Source organism: Trifolium pratense, linkage group LG1 (assembly GCF_020283565.1).
Source record: "Trifolium pratense cultivar HEN17-A07 linkage group LG1, ARS_RC_1.1, whole genome shotgun sequence".
Classification (NCBI taxonomy): Eukaryota; Viridiplantae; Streptophyta; class Magnoliopsida; order Fabales; family Fabaceae; genus Trifolium; species Trifolium pratense.
In genome coordinates, this window is record NC_060059.1 from 10315742 (window position 1) to 10336426 (window position 20685).

At 33.5% G+C, this 20685-nt stretch overlaps 3 protein-coding genes across 3 annotated transcripts; 2 read left to right on the forward strand and 1 right to left on the reverse strand.

Annotated features, from left to right (window-relative positions):
- The first annotated feature begins 37 nt into the window (after positions 1–37).
- Positions 38–1338, forward strand: LOC123924027 (leghemoglobin-like). The gene is made up of 4 exons (XM_045976796.1): positions 38–307; positions 475–589; positions 800–919; positions 996–1338. Exons 1-4 carry the CDS (start codon positions 120–122, stop codon positions 1125–1127), a joined length of 555 nt encoding a protein of 184 aa, XP_045832752.1. The 5' UTR covers positions 38–119; the 3' UTR covers positions 1128–1338.
- A 492-nt stretch (positions 1339–1830) lies between these two features.
- LOC123894777 (cingulin-like) lies at positions 1831–8090 on the forward strand. Its single transcript, XM_045945182.1, has 7 exons — positions 1831–2243; positions 2740–2878; positions 3271–3465; positions 3569–3691; positions 3965–4002; positions 4221–4377; positions 4896–8090. Exons 1-7 carry the CDS (start codon positions 2230–2232, stop codon positions 7815–7817), a joined length of 3588 nt encoding a protein of 1195 aa, XP_045801138.1. The 5' UTR covers positions 1831–2229; the 3' UTR covers positions 7818–8090.
- A 4417-nt stretch (positions 8091–12507) lies between these two features.
- LOC123908338 lies at positions 12508–19296 on the reverse strand. The gene is made up of 8 exons (XM_045958963.1): positions 19025–19296; positions 17415–18882; positions 16362–16477; positions 14637–15227; positions 14031–14343; positions 13258–13423; positions 12971–13073; positions 12508–12859 (listed from the first exon to the last, which is right to left on the reverse strand). The coding sequence occupies exons 2-8, from the start codon at positions 18573–18575 to the stop codon at positions 12742–12744; spliced, it is 2568 nt and encodes an 855-aa protein (XP_045814919.1). The 5' UTR covers positions 18576–18882; positions 19025–19296; the 3' UTR covers positions 12508–12741.
- Between the last annotated feature and the right edge of the window lie 1389 nt (positions 19297–20685).

Below are 20685 nucleotides of genomic sequence, written 5' to 3' on the forward strand. Positions count from 1 at the left end.
TTTAATTATCATCTCTTAATAATGATTGCCTCCCTCCATAGGCCAAGAAATACTTGGAATAATAATCACAATAAACCACCTTTAGCTCTTCACAGTCTTCAAGCCTTTTCTATAAACAAATGTTAGATTTATGTAAATTGTTGCATTATAGAATACAAAGAACAAAACGAAAACAAAAAAAGGATAAAAATAAATCAAAATATACTAGCATGATTGTTTTCACTGAGGAGCAAGAGGCTTTGGTGAATAGCTCATGGGAAGCATTCAAGAAAAATATTCCTCAACTTAGTATTCTCTTCTATACCTTGTAAGTTTTCTTTGTCTACTATGGCCTCACCTTTCATTGTTTAACTTTTTAAGTTATAGTTTATTGAATTTCTAATACATGTTTATGGTTTTTTTTAACTTTAAATCAAATATATACACTTAGATATACATGTGACACTCTTATGGTTATGGTTTATTTGAAATAAGGATATTGGAGAAATTACCAGATGCAAAAGACATGTTCTCATTTTTAAAAAGCTTTGATGGAATACCACATAACAATTCAACGCTTGAAGCGCATGCTGAATTGATTTTTGAAATGGTTAGTAGTATTAAATTATAGTCACGTTATGTTATCTGGTGACCTAATTGATACCAGTTTAATAAAACAAGAGAAGACGTATATGTTTCTCGAAATTCAACTATTATTGGTTTTCCATTATTTTTTTTGTCATAGTAATGAAACCACCGTCTCAGTCATTGGTTGTCGCTTATTTTTTTGAAAGAGTCATTTTGGTTGTCATGATTGTAGACTCGTGACTCAGCTGTTCAACTCCGAGCAAAAGGAAAAGTAGATGTGGCAGATGATGTTACATTAGAATATTTGGGTTCTGTTCATGTTCAAAAAGGTGTCATTGATCTTCATTTCATGGTATGCTCCTTAATTTTACACAAGTTAAGCATTATTTCTCTAATTTTACAAGCTAACCAACACTAATATTTTGTAGGTTTTTAAAGAAGCAATGTTGAAAACAATAAAAAAGGCTGTGGAGGACAAATGGAGTGAGGAATTGGATTGTGCTTGGGGTATAGCCTATGATGAACTAGCATCTGCAATTAAAAAGGCAATGGGATGGTGAAAGTTGGGTTTAATAGATGATTTTGATTTCACTAAACTTGTTAAACAAGTTTTCCAAGGGCAAAAAAAGAAGACTATAGGCCACTCTAAAATCATGGAGTGTATCTTTATTCTTTCCCTTTTTTCACTTGAAACTGTTTTCAAATTAAAATACTCTATATGATTGGAAATTTGTAATGCATCTCTTCCTAGTAAATTTCCTTCTTTTATAATCTTTAGTTGTGACAAGATTATCCTATGAAAGTTGTACCTCAAATTCATTCGCATTTACATTTTTCTCCGTGAACCGCTGCAAAATGAGCTCTCCAACAACAATGAAGATCATAATATTCCTTTGACAACCCAAATCGAGGTCTTATCTTCGAATTAGTCCGTCGAAGACACCATAAATTTACATTAAAACCCAAATAAGACCTTGGATTATCCTATTATGTCCTTTAAGTCGTTTGAGGTTAAGGGTATTCTAATTTTCACGTAGGTTGTTTATGAATAAGTTAGTAATATTTACAAATTCTTCCTAATTTGCTAATCAATTAGTCGATTCTTAAACCGGATATAGAGTATTTTTTTTTTTTTAAAAAAAAAAAGTGGCATGTATTATATAGGCATGTCTAACATGAAAGATTAACAATTGTTATATAATTATATGTGACAAATAGAAAAATAAATGAGAACATTAACAAGCCATGCAATTTGAATCATAGTTTATATTATAATTCATTGTCAACTCACACTACAAGAAAATTGACTTCTCGTTCCATTTGTGGCTGATGGTATGATATTTAATTTTGGACTGCAATACTATTGATCCTTCAAATGAATGAAATGAACGAAACTTAACTAGTTGACCATAACATGATATAATTGGACCGCACGAACATCATAGTCAAAAGCACTTTCAAGTTTCAACTTATGATTTCTAAAATAACCTTCTCAAAAGAGCAAAAGGCTCTTAAAAAACAAAAATTCAAAGTGTTAGTTAGCTTAACACCATTTAAATTTTTGACAATACCATATGTTATTTATATATAAGCACTTCATATTTCTAAATATATGTTGCATATATTTTTTGTGTTACTTTCTTCTCTGCATATAGAATCAGAATGGCCATGTCAAGGTAAACTTTCTCTTTTGTTATTTCTTAAAGAGTTAAATAGTGTTTTCCTTGTAATGTTAGCGAATTTTGATTTATCCTCTGTAATATTAGTTTTTGCGATTTCAATCCTGTAATGTGAAGATTTCATCCTTTCAGTATCTCACTGAACATGTTGGCTTACGACTGTTTGGATAAATATATAGTGTTTTGTCGATGTAATGTTAGTGTATTTCGGTTTACCCTCTCCTTGAGTATGCCATGTCATCATTTATCTCGGGTCATAAGCCATGAGAAACTAATAGACAAAATCTTCACATTACATGATTGGAATCACAAAAAATAAAAAAATTACAAGGATAAACCAAAATTCGCTAACATTACATAGATTGAACACTATTTAACCCTTTCTTAAACGATGTACATACACTCCTGAATTTACCAATGACATTCATGAAAATTTATATGTTCATCTTTTTGTCATATAATGTGAAAATCTTTTTGTGATTCAATGTGACAGTGACGAAGCTTATCATGAAAATGAGAGACAAGTGAAGGATAGAAAAGAAAAGAGGAAGTTATATCGTTCTAATCGGCATAGCAGAGATAAATTTCAAGAGAGATTGGATTTCAAGTTCTATGATTTCAAGGCTCTTGAGGTTTTTCACTTAGTCCCACTCTCTAATGCAAGTTTTTTTTATGATCAAAATATACTTTGAATTTTAGCATCAAATTGTAGTTTATCATGTAGTGAACTTTGGGAGGTAAATTGGCTTAGATACCTTTTGTAGGGTCAAATGAGCATTTTTGTAGATCTTTTTATTGTTTACTTAAAAACGAGAAAAAATTTGTATATCTTTGCGTTAGGGCAATGACTTGGCTAATGAGGTACTATCTAAGGCGCGTCTATTGCTATATGGTGAAATATGATTTGATGTATAAGTAAAAAAGTTTTACACACATGGTGCATGATAATATTAGGACATAATATTTTTGGCTATCATTTTGTTCATTGATAATATTGGAGTTTATTTTATTTATGATGATGCAGATTGAAAAAGGGTGGAACCAGCTTTTTGTATCTATTATTTCTATAGAAAATGGGGAAACCATAGCCAAATCTGGGAAAGCATTAGTTAAAAATGGAGAGTGTCATTGGGAAGAGTCTATGTTAAGTACCATGTGGATTTCTGATTATTCTCTACAAGAAAATCAAGGCTGTCTCCTTAAGCTTCTTGTAGCAATGGTTTGTGTTGCATCATTATGTTGTTATACAAAGCTTCTTTATAATAATTTTCTAAGACCAAACATATTCTTAAATGAGTGAAAATGGCATTGTTATAATACAGGGATCTCCCAGGTTTGGGACTCTTGGGGAGGCTACCATTAATTTAGCAGGTTACATTGGGCAAGAAACTTATACTGCCTCATTGCCTTTGATACAACATTGTTCACGAGGAGCAATCTTACAAGTAAGTTTTCTATTTCTTGACTTATACTCAACTCCGTTCTCAAATAGTTGTCACAGTTTGACTTTCACACATATCAATGCACAACTTTAACCATTAATATCTTTAACTATTAGCGAAAATTATATATTAACATTTGTCTTTATATATAGTGACCAGAATATTATTAATTCGGCTAAGTTGCAATTTGGTGGAACATAAGATTTTAAGATGGATTAAGTGCTTTATAGGTTATTGTAAAATTATTGTTAACAAATTCTCACTGTTATTTTTCAGGTTAAAATTCAGTGTTTGACACCAAGAAGTAATTACAGGTCTGCTGTTTATGGAATGACTTTATTCTGTTTTAACTTTATACTCTCTCCGGTCACTATTATAAGCAAAAAATCACGTTTGAGGATTATTGGAAAACTGAAGACAGATACATCAGTTTTCTAATGTATTTAAAAAATAGTTTTTTGCTTATAACAGTAACCGGAGGGAGTATATGCTTATGATAATGAAATATGAACTCATTTTTATGAGACCACAGGAATGATGCAAATTCATATGGGGAGGAAATGAGTGTTGGCTATGAGGATGTGGACAGCATATCCAATGCATCTGACACTACATTCAGCAGGACTAGTGTCTCCTCACAATGTGACCAATTAGAAAATATATTTTATCCTGGAGAACATTGCAGTAAGGTATGCTGATTGTTTAGCTACATCATTTTTATGCAATCAACTTATTATTATTATCCTATGTTTCAGTCTTCAATCAATCAATCAATCAATTGTATAAGAGTGGAATATTAGTCTGTTTGGATTGTCTTATTTGAGTTTATCTACCGACATAAGCACCTGTGATATTGTATGAGAAAGTTTATAGGAACAGCTTATGTCCATAGGCTACATTCAGCTTACTTCTATAATATTTTCAAGATAGCTTATGAAAACAACTTATAGTTTATATGAAAATAGTTTGACCTTGTTTTATAACTTATATATAAATAATTGTATGACAAACACTTATGTTATAGTGCTAAATTAAGTTGCTTGCTTATCAAACTAGACCTATGTAGTGTTCCTACTTCACTTCCAAACACATTCTAAATAAATTCTTTTACAAAGTTCAAGAAGCTTCTCATTTTTTCCTCAAATTATAAGTTCTTGTTCAAATTGGCTTTCTATCAAGGCAATAAAATCAGCTTCTGATGTTTCAGAGAAGAGGTCCTTTGACGACATGTTCAGATCATGATGTTGGCTCTTTGGATAGTTCCTTTCCCTCTTGGATCGGAAACTTTCCCCAACAAAGTAATGTCAATGTGCAGGAGAGACAAGATTCTCTCTATGATACTTCCACACTGAGACATGCATCCTCTACTTCAACAACCTTAAGTTTAGGGACAGAGATTCAAGACAAAATGGAAGACTTTGGGAAAATTCCGCAAGCCGGTGACTCAACATCAGCACTGAGTGTTTGTTCATCTAAGGATATGTTGGGAGCAGCACAAGTAACAATTGAGTTACTTCATGGTGAGGTGAAGATGTGGGAAGAAAATTCTAGAAAGCTGATGACTGATGTGGAGAGATTGCGGAAGGAGTTACACAAGAAGTCGAAGCATAAAAAAAATCTCGAAATGGAGTTATCAACGACGCGCAAAGAGAGCTGTGATTTGAAGGAAGAAATTCAACGGATAACCGCTATGGTGAAACAAAATGACAGTAGAAATCTCAGGCTTCAGATAGAAGAGAAGGATAATGTCATAAAGGAGTTGGAAGTGAAGCTAAATAAAACACAGGAGTCGAACATTGATATTGTTTCCATTTTTCGGAATTTTGAGAAGAAAGTAGAAAAGCAGAAAATGGTGATTGCTGATCTATCAAGGACTAGTTTTCAGTTTCAAAATGCTGAAAATAATAGTCATGGGATTGAAGACAGTGAAGAAGAGGATTTCAGTTTGAGCATAGAGGTTTTGCCGGAGAATTTCTATCGTTCAGGTTTTGATTTCAGTACCAATGAAAATGCAATAAGATGCTTGCATGAAGGGATTGAGTTACAAGAATTCAGGAACTTGGAGATTGAGCGTCAAGTCATGCGAGAGAAACAAAAAAACATGCAAAGTACCATCGAGTTTCTGGAGAAAACTCTGGACGAGAAAGATCAAGAGATGCAAACGGCTACACATTTTATGGCTCAAACTTTGGAAGAAAATGAGGAAAAATGGAGTAATAGACTTTTTGAGAAAGAGAAACAAATTGCAAGCTTCGAAAAAAAGTTACATGATGGTGTTAATGCTTTCGGCAACGAAATCTTAGCTTTAACACAAAGGGTGCAAGATCTTGAAGCTGAATTCCGTGAGAGGCAAGGAGAGTCCGGAGAGGATATTGGCATTTCTGGTACTTCTCCTTCGAGTTTTCTGCTGTTTAACTTTGACACTGCTATCAACATCACTGAAGCATTCCTAGAGTTATATAAGCAGCTTCTTCTTTCGGTAGAAAACCGGAAGGATCAAGATTCTCTTCTGTCATTCACCAAAAATGAATCACAGCTTTCAAAATTTGCTGCCAAAATAGATTTTAAGGAATTGACTGAAGCGATTTTGTGCACCATTGTCCAGTTAAATAAGCTGCTTGAATCAAAGGAAACATCCTTTGAAAATGAGACGAATCTTCAACAATTCGAAGCTGAAGTTGCACAGTTATCAGAACAGATATCTGGCTTGGAAGCTGAAGTGAAACATTTGAATGAAGAAAAGGAGTTATCTCAATTGGCGCTGGAGAATTCTGAAAATATTATCACATATCTCCAGGCTGAGATCAGGAGAATGGAAAATATTACCGCGACACAAAAAGTCGATTTGAAAATAATGGGGGAGAGCATTCAAAAAAAATGGACAGAAGCTCAAAAGGAATGTGATTTTCTGAAAGGATCCAACTTAAAATTACAAGCTACAAATGAAAATTTGATTCAAGTATCTAAAACTCTTCAGACGTCAAATGGTGAGTTAAGAATGCAAAACTTGGCGTTGCACAACCGATATACAGTATTGGAATCTAAACTAGAAGAATCACAAGTTGCATTTTCTGATATAATGAATTTAGTTGAAGATTTGGAGTGCAAATTTACTTCAATGCTGGAAGAAATTGCTTCGAAAGAAAAAACAATGAATGTAGACCTAGAAGCACTTCTTCAGGAAAACATAAAGCAAAATGAAAGGTTTACTATAGAAGAAAGATTTCTAACACAGATGTATATGGAAAAAGCAGCTGAAGTGAGCAACTTGCAAAGAGAGGTTGAGCAGCTAACAGACCTGATATCTAACATTTTTTATAGACACGAGATAATAGCCTCGAATGTTGTACTTGTTGTCTATGATTTATGTTCTGATAAAGCTATGACTGAAGCTAATCTTCAAGAAGAACAGGAGAAAGTAAAGCTATGTGAAGCAAAGCTTGATAACCTTCGAGCAGAATATGAGGTCGCGGTGTGTAATTATAGTAAAGAGCTTGCTGCTATGAAGGAAAACCATGAAACTCTGATGGTTAATCATGAAAAAGTAGTTGTTTTGTTGGGAAAATCCAAATTGAATGAAGAGAAACTGAAGGGCATTGTTAAAGGGCTCGAAGTGGAGCTGAAGGTCTCAGAACTAGAGAGGCTACAAGCAACAGAAGAAATTTCTGAACTTGAAGTTCAACTTCTGAAAACTGAAGTACTTCAAAATGAAAACTTCATCCTCAAGAAATCTCTATATGAAGTAGAAAATGAATACAGAAGACTGGAAGCTTCATATCAGATACTATCCTTAGAGTACGACGTGATGAAGGCTGAGAAAGTATCCTGCATGCAAAGACTCTTAACCACTGAGAAAGTTACATCAGAGTTGGAGGATTGCAAACTTAGAAAAGTTGAGCTCGAGGACAAAATATTTCAGCTGGAATGGAATCTAACCACCAAAGAAGCTTCTTGGCATAATAATGCTCGGTTAAAGTATGAACTAGCTCAAGTGACAAGAGAAAATGGTGAGCTATGCAAGAAGAAAGATTCGCTTCAACAAGAGAATGAAGATTACCAGAAGAAAGTTAAAACTCTTGAAGAAAAGCTGAAGCAAAAAGAAGAAAAACTAAGACCAATATATATTTGACAAAGAATGTAGTACTTCTACAACTGCCCATGATAATTTCAAGCTGTCACAGTTATGCACAAAGAACTTATCTCTAATTTATTTTGTTTAAGCTATTATAATGTGTACTTAAACTCAGCGAGAGGCGACTTTTAGTGCCACATATTTCCAGCGAGAGTCCATTTCATTTTTCCAACAATCACTATAGTCAAAAAAATAGATTTTTTCTTTGTATTTTTGAAAATAGATTTTACAAAACCGTTTTGAAAATAAATTGGTATTACCAAGGTGTTCGCATAACGAATTCAAAGTTTTTGTCATAGTGCTTCCATACAAATAATGCCAATGAAATCACTATATTAATCAATGTTATCAAGTTCTGCACAACTTTACAAGGACTTGCTAAGTGTTCGAATTCAAAATTATTCATTTCTTCATACTTAACAATACAATAAAGAAATCCAAAAATTCAGCAAATGTTGTTTATGTAAAAAGTATATCAAGAACCTATGAGCAGTCAATAGTTTATGTACACAAATCCCAAAATTCAGCAAATGTATGAGCAGTCACAAAGTAGGTTCGCAAAAAATCAGTGATCATTTTCCATTTTTTATCCCTAGTCCAGTTTCCCTCGTTTTCAAGAGTTTGCAAGGACTTTGCAAGTATAGATACATCATACATCAACATCAATTATTTGTCTGCACAAACCAGATGTTTGTCTAATACAATCCCTCGGTTTCAAAAAATGCTCTAACTGCACATGTGTCGTCATAACGGATCTTTCCAACACCTTCCGTTGACAAAGAAGGACAAAAAACCAAAAGGTACATCATGTAATCCGACAGCATTCTACTATTGTGAGCTGCAAGAGTCGGATTTATGTTATTTCATAGTCCATGGCAAAACAGAGATTCGTTGCTATATGCCACAGAATAACACAATGATCAAACTCCAAATTTCTATCAAAAGCTCATCCATGGCTATCTAGAACCCATCCGAATTCCTTATGTCCCCTTCATTATTAACTCTTTTAAAATATCATCTATTATAGCCCTTTCGATGTTACAATACATGACATATAGTCTATATAACTCCACAAGCTTCTCAATTCCACATAGTCTGTGTGTATGTAACACAAGATTTGACAAATTGAGCATCGTCTTATATGGTAATATTTATTTTTATATATTAATAAAATATTACGATCAAAGTAGATTATATAAATGATAGTTAAAATGGAACGGAAGGGAATATCAATTTTACGTTTTTATGTATGAATTTCATGTTAAATCAAAACTAGAATAGGTAATAGTTTTGAGTAAAATCGTAGGTCAACTCAGTCGCATTGGTAAAATTATCTAAACTCGTAAGATTTTACCTACTTGACCAATTCAAAATTTCAATATTTTTCTTTTTGTCGATTCAAAAGCTCAATTTTATCATTTGAACTTAATGAAAAAGAGCATAAATCTTTTTAAAAATAAACATAATATTATATTAATAATAAATACAATATGATATGTCTAAGTATTTATAGTGACACATAATTTTTTTTAATAACAATATGTGTCAATAATTTGAGGGGATATGTAAAAACAAAAAACAAAATTGGAGGGGTAACAATTTTTTACACTCAGTGAATATTTTAACAAAGTTCAATATTCGGTGATCAAGTGCACCAATTATTCAATTATTCTAGAAGTAAATTTTTGATTATAGCAGCCTAGCAAGTATACAAAAGAATAGATGAAAATCCGTGAGAGATGATACATATAAGTAGTAATAATAATACAAAATTGTATGCGATTATTCAAATATAATAAGTTATTTAATAAATAATAGATACATATATAATTATTTTATATAATATTCATATATAATATTCATTCTCACATGACATGCATGATTTAAAAAATCACATTTAATACTAATATAGTTATTGGTGCTATTTGTTGGAAAAATTACGACTTTTCAACATATATAGTTTAAACTAACATCAATAATATTTGTTATTGAAATGCATGACTATAATCATCTTTAATTCATGAGAATGAAAAAAAAATCAATTAAGTGTGAATTATTTAATTTTTAAAATTAATTTTTGAATTTAAAATTAATAATATATTAATTATTTCATATTTATTTAATTAATATTCATAATACTTAAATTTCTAAATTAAAAATAAAATTATTAATTTCAGCTTAAGTTAAAAAAATTATCTATCTATAATCTATCTATCTATCTATCTATATATATATATATATAGACACACACACTCCCTTGTCCCAAATTATAAGAAAAAACAATTAACTTTTACTATCATTTTTAAAATTTACTTTTAATTATTTTCATAAAATTTAATGCAAATTGCATTTAATTTACTTTCTTCTTTTTCCCATAATCAATAACCAATAAAAATTCTTTTTGCATCATCCCATAAAACTTATTTCAAGGATAATATAAAAAATCACATTTCAAATTATCATATTTTACTTTTTTTAATAAATGTGATACTTTTTTTTACTTATAATATGGGACGGAGGGAGTATATAATTTCTCCGACCTTATTTATAAACAAAAGTCAACAAAGAAATTTGGTCTTAAATATATGCAAAAGTTACCAAATTAAACTCTATTAAATGCTATTGTTCCTAAAATATCCCCAATTAGTTGTTTACTTTTAAGAGTCATGTTAACTTGTGCCCTAATGGCACATGTTAAGCTACCTAAAAATAGAAATATAACATTTAATGATACAAAGAATTTAGGCTTAAATGCAGTTTTGCCCCCCAGTATTGATTAAATCAAAATTTTACCCCCCAGTTTTAAAATGCGGACTTTTACCCCCCCTATTTTATATTTTTTTTGGATTTTGCCCCCACACCAAAATTCTGCACAAAATCTGCTTTCGAGTCTCAACTTCAAAGTTTCAGACAGAATTAAATTTGGATCCATAATTCACCAAACTGGTACCGAAATGACCGCAATCGAGTTAGTTTTTCACAAAATCAAACTCCACTAAATTTGGAGTTACACAAAGAGATTAATTATCATTTTAGTGAATGTCTATCCAAATTAATTATTGTATGGAACAACTACTGGTATTTTTGTCACGTCTCTCACCCTGTAGCTCATTTTTTAATAGTATTTACATGTCTGGAAAGCTAACAAAATTACCCTTGTTGTCATTTCAATTTCGTCGAATTTGGAGTTGCGATGTATTTGGTAGACGATGTTGAATTTGAAGGTCAGAAGTAGATTTCTGCAAAATTAGTAATTGGACAGACCTTCACTAAAACGGTAATTAATCTCTTTGTAACTCCAAATTTAGTGGGGTTTGATTCTGTGGAAAGAAAATTCGATTACGGTCATTTCGGTATCCGTTTGGTGAATTATTGATCCAAATTGAGTTGTGTATAAAGCTTTGAAGTTGTGACTCGAAAGCAAATTTTGTGCAGAATTTTGGGTGACATACCTTCACTAAAACGGTAATTAATCTCTCTTTGCAACTCCAAATTTAGTGGGTTTTGATTCTGTGTAAAGCTAACTCGATTATGGTCATTTCGATATCCGTTTGGTGAATTATTGATCCAAATTGAGTTGTGTGCGAAGCTTTAAAGTTGTTACTCGAAAGCAAATTTTGTGCAGAATTTTGGGATACATACCTTCACTAAAACAGTAATTAATATCTCTCTGTAACTCCAAATTTAGTGGGATTTGATTCTGTGCAAATCTAACTCGATTACGGTCATTTAGGTATTAGTTTGGTGAATTATTGATCTAAATTGAGTTATGTGTGAAGCTTTGAAATTGAGATTCGAAAGCAGAATTTTAGGGGCGGCAAATCCAAAAAATTATAAAACAGGGGGGTAAAAGTCCGCATTTTAAAACCGAGGGGGGGTGGAAATTCCGATTTAATCAAAACAATGGGGATAAAACTGCATTTAAGCCAAGAATTTATCTTCTTAAAGGGCACATGCTAACATTCTCCTACTTTTAAAGATAATTGCATAGTCACAATGCAAATTTAATATATTTTAAAAGATAGTTTAGTAAATACAACAAATTTCGTGATTAGTGTGAAACAAAAGAATTTTGTTTATATAACTTTTTGAATGAGTTTAAGTTATTTCACCTAGATTAAATGAGTTGACGTAAAAATTCAATTTGTTTATTTCTCATTATCCTTGTAGCTACACTCATCCTAGTATGACATTATTATCCTTAAATAGCAACCAAACAGCTTTAGATGTGTGCGTGTTTTTTTTTTTCTTCTGGTGTGCTTAATATATATATTAATCATGGGAAATCAATGTCATTCTAATCTCAGTCTAGGTTGGCTCCCACATGTATCATTTCTCCACTTTTTACATTGTTATTAATATTAGGGTCTTGCTAACGAGTGTCCCCGGAGCACTCTTTAAGCATTCTATTTAAAGAAACTTTTTATTCAAAAAGTTAAATACTACAATTTCCAATGAGTTGACTTTACGCATTCCGATAAAAATTCTATAAAAAACTTACTATTTAAGAGCTTAAAGAGTGCTCCGGAGGCACTATTTAGCATTTGCCTTAAGTAAAAATATCATAGGTAATGACCAAATATATTTTTTTGGAGCTCTCTATTTTAGTTTGTATGTACAAGCTCAGAATTTCCAAAGATAGTTTAGTTTGCATGTACAGCTCAGAATTTTCAAAGAAAAATATATCTACAGTAGAAGAAAAATTTGTAAAGAATAATTGAGCCAACTATTTATTTACGCAAGAATGATGAATTAACAGCGCCATTTGCTAATCCAATTATACATTTCGTGAAGTTCCCTATGTAATCAGTAAAATAGGGCATCTACTGAACATCTATAAATAAGAACCTCAAGACATCCGAACTGAGATTAACACCGTCGAGATCTTTTCTTCTTTACCGTGTCCTTCCAACTTTCCTTTTTACAATATGGAATATGCTCGGACCACCTCAACAATTGGTGCTCGGCATAACGGACACTTACCTCCTCCACGGATTAACTCATTAGCACATTTTGAACATGTGCACATGTGTCCACATCTGCAAGAAATTGATATTTGGACGAAAATTCAATTAGAAAACCACCGATGAGAAAAAGCAACCAATATAACTTAGACCTCGACAAATTACGTATGCCTAATGTGTAAATACCTGTACAAAAGCGAATCAATGTGGTTATCACAACAAACACAGCAAGTTCCTTTGTTTACATGCCCCCATTTAGACCCATCATCAGATGTCTCAGCACCCAATCCTACAAATAGATTAATATACAATGAGTGACTAGAGATAAAAGAAAGATGAACAGATATAATCAACAAACTTTGACTAAATGCAACCAATACAGTTGCATTATTACCAAAATAATAAATTCATTCAAACAAAACACAAAACAATGACATCCAACTGCATTGAATGAGACAGAAAAAATAGCACACCATTTTCACCAGCTGAGCGGTTCAGAGCTGCAGAGACCTCCTGTCTGACAGATCTCTGCAATTCCAGTTGCATATCCATGCAGGCTTCCAACATCCTCTGCATGTGATTCATGCCTTGCTGAAGTCTTGCCATATCTGATCTTAAATCATTCATTATCTCCCATTCCTGCTCCCAGTCAGAATCAAAACCAGTAATTTAAAAAGTATTTTGAAAAAATATAATATGAAAGCATATAACGGTACACTTAACAGATGTAAAGATAAGCAAACATAAGAAAACAGGATATATGAAAGAAAGAGAAAGGTGATTAAGTTGATCTATTGTCAGAAAGGCATGGCATTAGCCAAGACCTAACAACAAAGATCACAAACAGTGGACTACCCAGAGCTTTAAAGCTGCTTATAATTTCTCGTTTCACATATTCAACTCGGATCTACTTGGATATCTTATGAAACATATTTTTATTATTTAGCATGGTACTAATGAACATAAATATTATGACAAATAACCTTAATTAACATCCTGAACCGGATCAAATTTAATAATGTTCTCGCTTCAATTGGTACCCCTAGCAGTGACAACTAATGCTTTTGTATAGAAGCCTAAATTGATTGCATGTTAAAAGAATAATGATAAGAAAAAATATACTACAATATTCTGTATGCAATTCCATAGGTAATACTTTTGTTAAGTTAAGGATTTGAAAGTGCTATATTAAGAACACAGCCAAAATATATGTAATTAAGGTATATTATATTAGAAAATTGCTCACAATTTCAGAACGGTGCATGGTATGACGAGACCATCCAGTTTGGTGCAAATCTTGGTGCCACAGTGGTTGTGGCGGGGGCACTGGTGGAGAAGGCAACACCAGTGAAGGTCTGTTGATGGCTTCACGCTGACCCTCATTATGTTCATCCCCCTGCTGATCAGGGTCTCGTTCAGGTGAGGCAGGAGTCGTTGTAGGCAAGTTTCGATGCAAATCCCAGTCAATTGGTGCATGACCTTGCCTTTCAACATATGACTGAATTAGTTGATCCAGACTTTCACGGAAACCACTACGTAGAAGGTTAGATACACTTCTCCTGAAACATGAATATAAAGATCAATAACTATCACAAGGCATGGTGCCCGGAAGAAATGAAAGGAAATAAATGAGGTATCAAGCCATGTTAACCTGTACAATATCAAGGTAGAAGTATCCAATTTATTTTAGATTTTGGAAAGGGTTAAACTAGTGTTTCCAAAGAAATCAAGACATGTTTTGGAATACATCTTTTATTTCCATCTCTCCAACACCAGGTTGGAAATTAGATAATATATAAGCCAAACAGGCTCAAAGCTGTCTGAGGCAAAAGATCCAAAAGGGAAAAATTACCTGCTCAGAAGTTCTCTAAGCTCCATACTGTACACATTATCATCATCAGGAGGATGAAATCTATTGAATCTTCTAAAAGGAACACCACGGCGATTCCTTGAGGCTGCAGAAGGTCCTTCAGACCAATTACCAACAGCTTCCCTTGTGTTATCGTCCTGCCAAATTCTTTGAGCCTCCTGTGGATCAGGATCTTCCCCAGCTGAATTTCTGGGAGTTTCCTGTGGCCAGTCACTGGCTTCCATTCCATCTCTGAGCTGATTGAATGGACCATTAACTCTCTGCGGCCAGTTTCCTCCCTCATTTGCAGCAATCTGTTCTTGCCAATCCCCTCCTTGATTACTAGCTTCTTGCCAACTAATATTTTCACTTGTGCTACTCTCCAAAGTTCCTGTTTGATTAGGCAACTGACGTGCATCAGCTTCCTGGCTCCTAATCTGCTCTTGGTCATAACTTTCTTGTTGATCATCTATGAGAGTGTTTGATTGGCTCTCATCTTGTCTTGTTTCATCAATGCTAATATTTGATGTGGTATCAGGATTGGTGCCTGCTTGACCACGAACAATAGTTTCTAATCTTGAGCGAAACCCCTCCCTGAATCACATCATTTAAGTGTTGATAATAAGCACAAGCTGTACTCAACAAAAATCATCGACACACCACATTCTAATAAATGCATGATCAGGAGCATAGAGCCAGCTCATTAAATATTAAGAAACTTAGGAACAAAAACGAAATTTCAAAAAAAAAATAACAAATATATTAATAATTGATATACTAATTGAAGAGAAACTCAGAGGAAACTTAAAAAGCGTCCTGCCATAATAAAATCAGTAAATATTTAATTGAGAACAGGAGCCAATTCCTTTTGCAAAATAATAATAATTCATTTAAAACCAATAATAAAAAAATAACTAAACTTAAACATCAATAATAAAAATAAAAGCTAAATAATTTTCTATATCAAAACTAACAACGAATAAAATGACGAGTAAAACAAAAATCCGCCATTGTGCATCAAAGTTAATTATTATACAAAGCATAGGGGTCAAATAAAAATCCACCAATGTGCGTCTAAGTTACTTCCCCTTGACACAGATGTTAAACCAACTAAACCACTTTTAATCTTATTTCTTATTTCTAATATTTTATACAAACAAAAGCACTGCCCGCAAGATAGATTCATGGTAAAAAAATAATTTTATTAAAATCATAAGATAGCATGATAATTTTCTTTATGTATCTTGGAGGCGTCTAAGACACAAAATCGAAGTTTTTTCTATATATATATATATATATATATAGAAAAAACTTCGATTTTGTGTCTTAGACGCCTCCAAGATACATAAAGAAAATTATCATGCTATCTTATGATTTTAATAAAATTATTTTTTTACCATGAATCTATCTTGCGGGCAGTGCTTTTGTTTGTATAAAATATTAGAAATAAGAAATAAGATTAAAAGTGGTTTAGTTGGTTTAACATCTGTGTCAAGGGGAAGTAACTTAGACGCACATTGGTGGATTTTTATTTGACCCCTATGCTTTGTATAATAATTAACTTTGATGCACAATGGCGGATTTTTGTTTTACATATATATATATATATATATATCCATTTAGATTCTAAAAAAACTTTAAAAAAAAAAACTATAATCCTAATTAGATTGAACAAATGATGAGCTGAGTGAAATGAACATCTCTGGATGCAAGTATTTAATTGCATACCTTATACCGGAGACGGTGTGTCGTTGCCTTAATTGAACTAATTCACTTGCAGCTGTAGAAGGAGGCCTCTCATCTTCAACAGTTTCATTTCTAAGGAATCTACCTCTGAGCAATGACTGAAAATGATAATATTGTATAAATAGTCAATTTACAACTAGAGGGTGTATACTTGGTGAAAAAGTAGAAACAACCAAGTCATGTACACATAGATATCTTTATGTCTCATGATTTATTAATTATTTGATGAGGAAGTAATTAAAGATAAAGGAGTCAACTGATGAATCAAAAAGACAAAAACTGAAACAATATGCAGTGCCAGTTGCTCATGTAACAACAAAGGGAGAGATATATTATAATACGCATTCATGAATCATAACTTGGCATGTTTTCCACTACAACGAATAACCGAACAAAAGGAATAAAATATAAAATTTGTTAACCCTTTCTATGTAAAGGTTTGATAATGCACAGCACAAAAATACCTCTTGAATTATAGTCTTAAAAAGTTTTGAATTAGACTAGAAAATAACAAGCAAAAGTTCTGAATTTTATAATGCAATAAATATCTGCCACTCTGGGCAGGTGATCTGTAATCATCCAAACGATATTTCACGCTCACTTTTCTAAGCAACATATTTTAGTAATTTTCAAGGCAATACTACATGGATGCTTTCAATTTATAAAAAGAATTCAATGAAACAAATTAGAGAAAAGAAACACCACAACACATTTATCAAATTTTCCAGCACATATAGCAAATTTAAATACCGAAAAATCAATAACATTCTATAACTATATCCAAGGAGAAAATAACCAGAGTCCAAATCAGAGAACAGAAGAAGACATATGCAGAATCAATCCATAATTAAGAGTTAATAAAGTTGAAACCCAGACTGTAGTATAAATTACTGGAGCCTTGAATTAAATATTAGTTCTTGCAAGACTTTGTTGCTTTCAAAATCTGACCAGGTTTACATTAAGTGAAAAAACCATGACCAAAGGAAAACATATACTGCAAGATAATTCTGAGTTCTGATAGGGTACACAACAAACCTGAATACGATTGCGATGAGCAAAATCAGAAACAGCTCGATGCTCCAACAAACCCTGCAGCTCCCTTTGTCTTTCCCTTTCTACCCTAACAAGCAAATCAACTAGAGCCTGTCTTCCACGCAACCTCAACATGTCCCGCCGAACATGCTCTGGCTGACGCTCATCATGGTCAGCTGCCATATCACGGGTCCGATCAGCTTGAGCAGATTCACTTACTTGAGCATCCCTACGGCTCCCACGTGAACCTCTGTGTTGGCTAGTCATTTGCACCCATTCCCTGACAATTCTCACCCTCTCACGCTCTGTTTCTCCAAGCCATTCTGATCTGTGGTTGTTATTTCTCTGGCTCACATTAGATGAACGATCACTAATACCACTTTCCATCCATCCCCGAACAATTTGTCTAACTCTCTCCCTCTCAACTTCGCCAAGATCAGGAGATTGCTCCCTGCTAGATACACTATGATTCACATGTGCATTACGTGATCCAATCTGATCATGTGACCAGGTACCATAATCATTTTCACTTTCACTTGCATCCCCCAAACTCCCTCTATTCTCACTGCCTCGACTGTCAGACATGGTACTTGACACATTGGTATTAGCATCAGAAGAACTCCTCTGCCGCTGCCGCCTCAACCTTTCCCTCATCCTTTCACGTGCCCGATTCAACAAATGTTCATCCTCTAATTCGCGCCACATCTGCAGAATGGAAGATGCCTGAGTGCTCGGTCTCTCCACAGCCCCCTCCTGGCCAGAAGTAGGAGACTGCGACCCCCTCAAAAAAGAAGAGTCCAACATAGACACCGTATGTAACCCTGCAAGCGCCATCAACTCTGACTCTCGATTCCTCCTTTCAATAGTAGTTATCATCTCCTGCGCCTGCCTGGCAGCCCATCTGCTCAAAATTCGCGAATGGCGCCTCCGCGCTGCTGATGACTCCGCTAAATCATCCCCTTCAAGATCAGACCTCCGTCTCCTCCTAACCAGCTGATCACTCTCATCATCCTCATCATCCTGTGCCCGGGAAGAGCTACACGAAGCAAATGACATACAATCATCCAAGTGACCACGCATATAGTCCTCCAATCCATGGTCAAACTCAGCATGGGTGGTATCAGCAGATTCAGGTTTCTGCTGTAGAGGTTCAAAATCTGTCATCTTAACAGAATTCCCACCACCACCACTACTATATACAATATACAGAATCCAACCTCTATCCCTGTATCAACCCACCAAGCAATCAAAGTTTTTTCATTTCTAAGACTGTAATAAATACAATACAATACAATACAACCAAATTGCTAAGCCGCCACAACCATTTGAATCTCTCGGAAAGTAAAAAGGAAAACAAAAAAGAAAAAGAAAAAAGGGAAGCACAATCTGAGAGTGAAACCCATGGAAAACAATAAAAGTGTTTCCCTAATCAAATCAAAATTCAATGCACCACCACCACCACACATGCCACCTGATAAACGATAAGAGTCAAAAATCAACAATCACAAACACACATACACAAGAATAATTGAGAATTGAAGAAAAATCAAGCGCGTAATCGAAATATGAAAATGAAAATTGGGATTAGTGGAAATTGAAGAAGGATTGTGTACCTGAGATTGATCGTGAAAAGGAAAACCCTAGAAAAATTTCGAGGGAATGGATGAAAAGAGAAGAGAATTGAAATATAGAGAGAAAAAAGTGGTGAGGAGGTGAAAAGAGAGAGCAAAAAAAACGCACAAACAAACAAACAAACAAGAACAAAAGATAGATGAGAGGAGCATATGATGTCAGAATTTATTTATATATATTATTATTAAAGAGGAGAGAGAGAAACTAGAGAGAAAGTGGTGTGTCTTCTTAATCTTAATTAATTAATCTTAACATCAAATTCTGTTTCCACTAACCTTTTTTTTTTTACACAAAAAAAAAAAAAAAAAAACCTAAATTAAGCTTCTTCTTTTTTTAATCACAAATTAAGCTTGTTTGTTAGTGTAAAGGACAAATAATTTCCACTTCTAAACTTATTTTTGAGTTTATGCGAAACGATTTATGTAAAAAAAAACTAAAAAAGTCAAAATATATTAAGAAATAAGCACAATAAATGTCAACAAGATACAAAATGTTACACAAGATGAAGCAAATCTTCAAACATAAATGCCCTTTAAGTACAACAAAGGCGAAAACCACCAAGTATGAATGTCAATGTCATAACAAAAATCCTTTTTCCTAACCTTTAACCACCACCAAGACGTCATCTTCACTTGATCAAAAAGTTGATCAATAGAAAGCTCGTCATTATTGAACAATCGAGTATTCCTTTCCTTTCTAAAGAACCCAACAATACACTACCCACACAACTTGAATTCCTTGGAGGATATCTTTTCGAAAACCAAAAGATGCACCAAACTGAGTAGCATGAGACTTAATAGAGTTAGGAAAAACACTAAAAAACTCCTAACCAATTAATCACCCTATATCAAATAACCCCAAACACGTTACAAAGAAGGAACAACTGATTACAAGTTTTTTGCGCCCCGCACCCTCCCGGACATAAAGTAGAATCAGCTAAAATAACACCACGCCTAAGTAGATTATCCTTTGTTGGAAGTCTGATATTGAAAAGTTGACATAAGAACACTGAAATCTTCAATAGAATTAATCGGTTCCACGCTAAATCTTTAATATCTGTCGAATCCTCCTGATGAAAGGATGTAAAAAAAAGCATACGTCCCTTTAACAAAATACCTTTCAAAAGGATCAAGCTCCCACCTCCATTTGTCTTCTGCATTAACCTGCAAAACAACATTAGCCACCAACTCTCTACGTGCCACCTCCTCCTCCCAAGCAAGTAATCTTCGGCCCCATTGCCACCTGCCCCCCCACCATTTGCCCACCCTAACTGACACATCTCTGCTACCGAGATATCTTTGTCTAAAGCAATATAATATAACCTTTGAAATCTACTATTTAACGCCCCTCCTATCGACTAGTTAACACTAAAATCTTCAATGAAATTAATCGTTTTCACACCAAATCTATAACCGCTGAAATCTAATATTTAACACATCATATGCGATCCCACTGACCCTTATTCCCCTTTTATATTTGTTGTTTTGATGACAATTTAGATCTGTGTTCCTTTCTCTTTATTGATTTTTATTACATTTGCTTCTTTCCAATTTTTAGTTGTTTTGAGTGAGATGAGTGGGATTTTCAAGGTTGACATGTGGTCTTTTGGATTATTTATTATTTATCTATCCAATTCATTGAG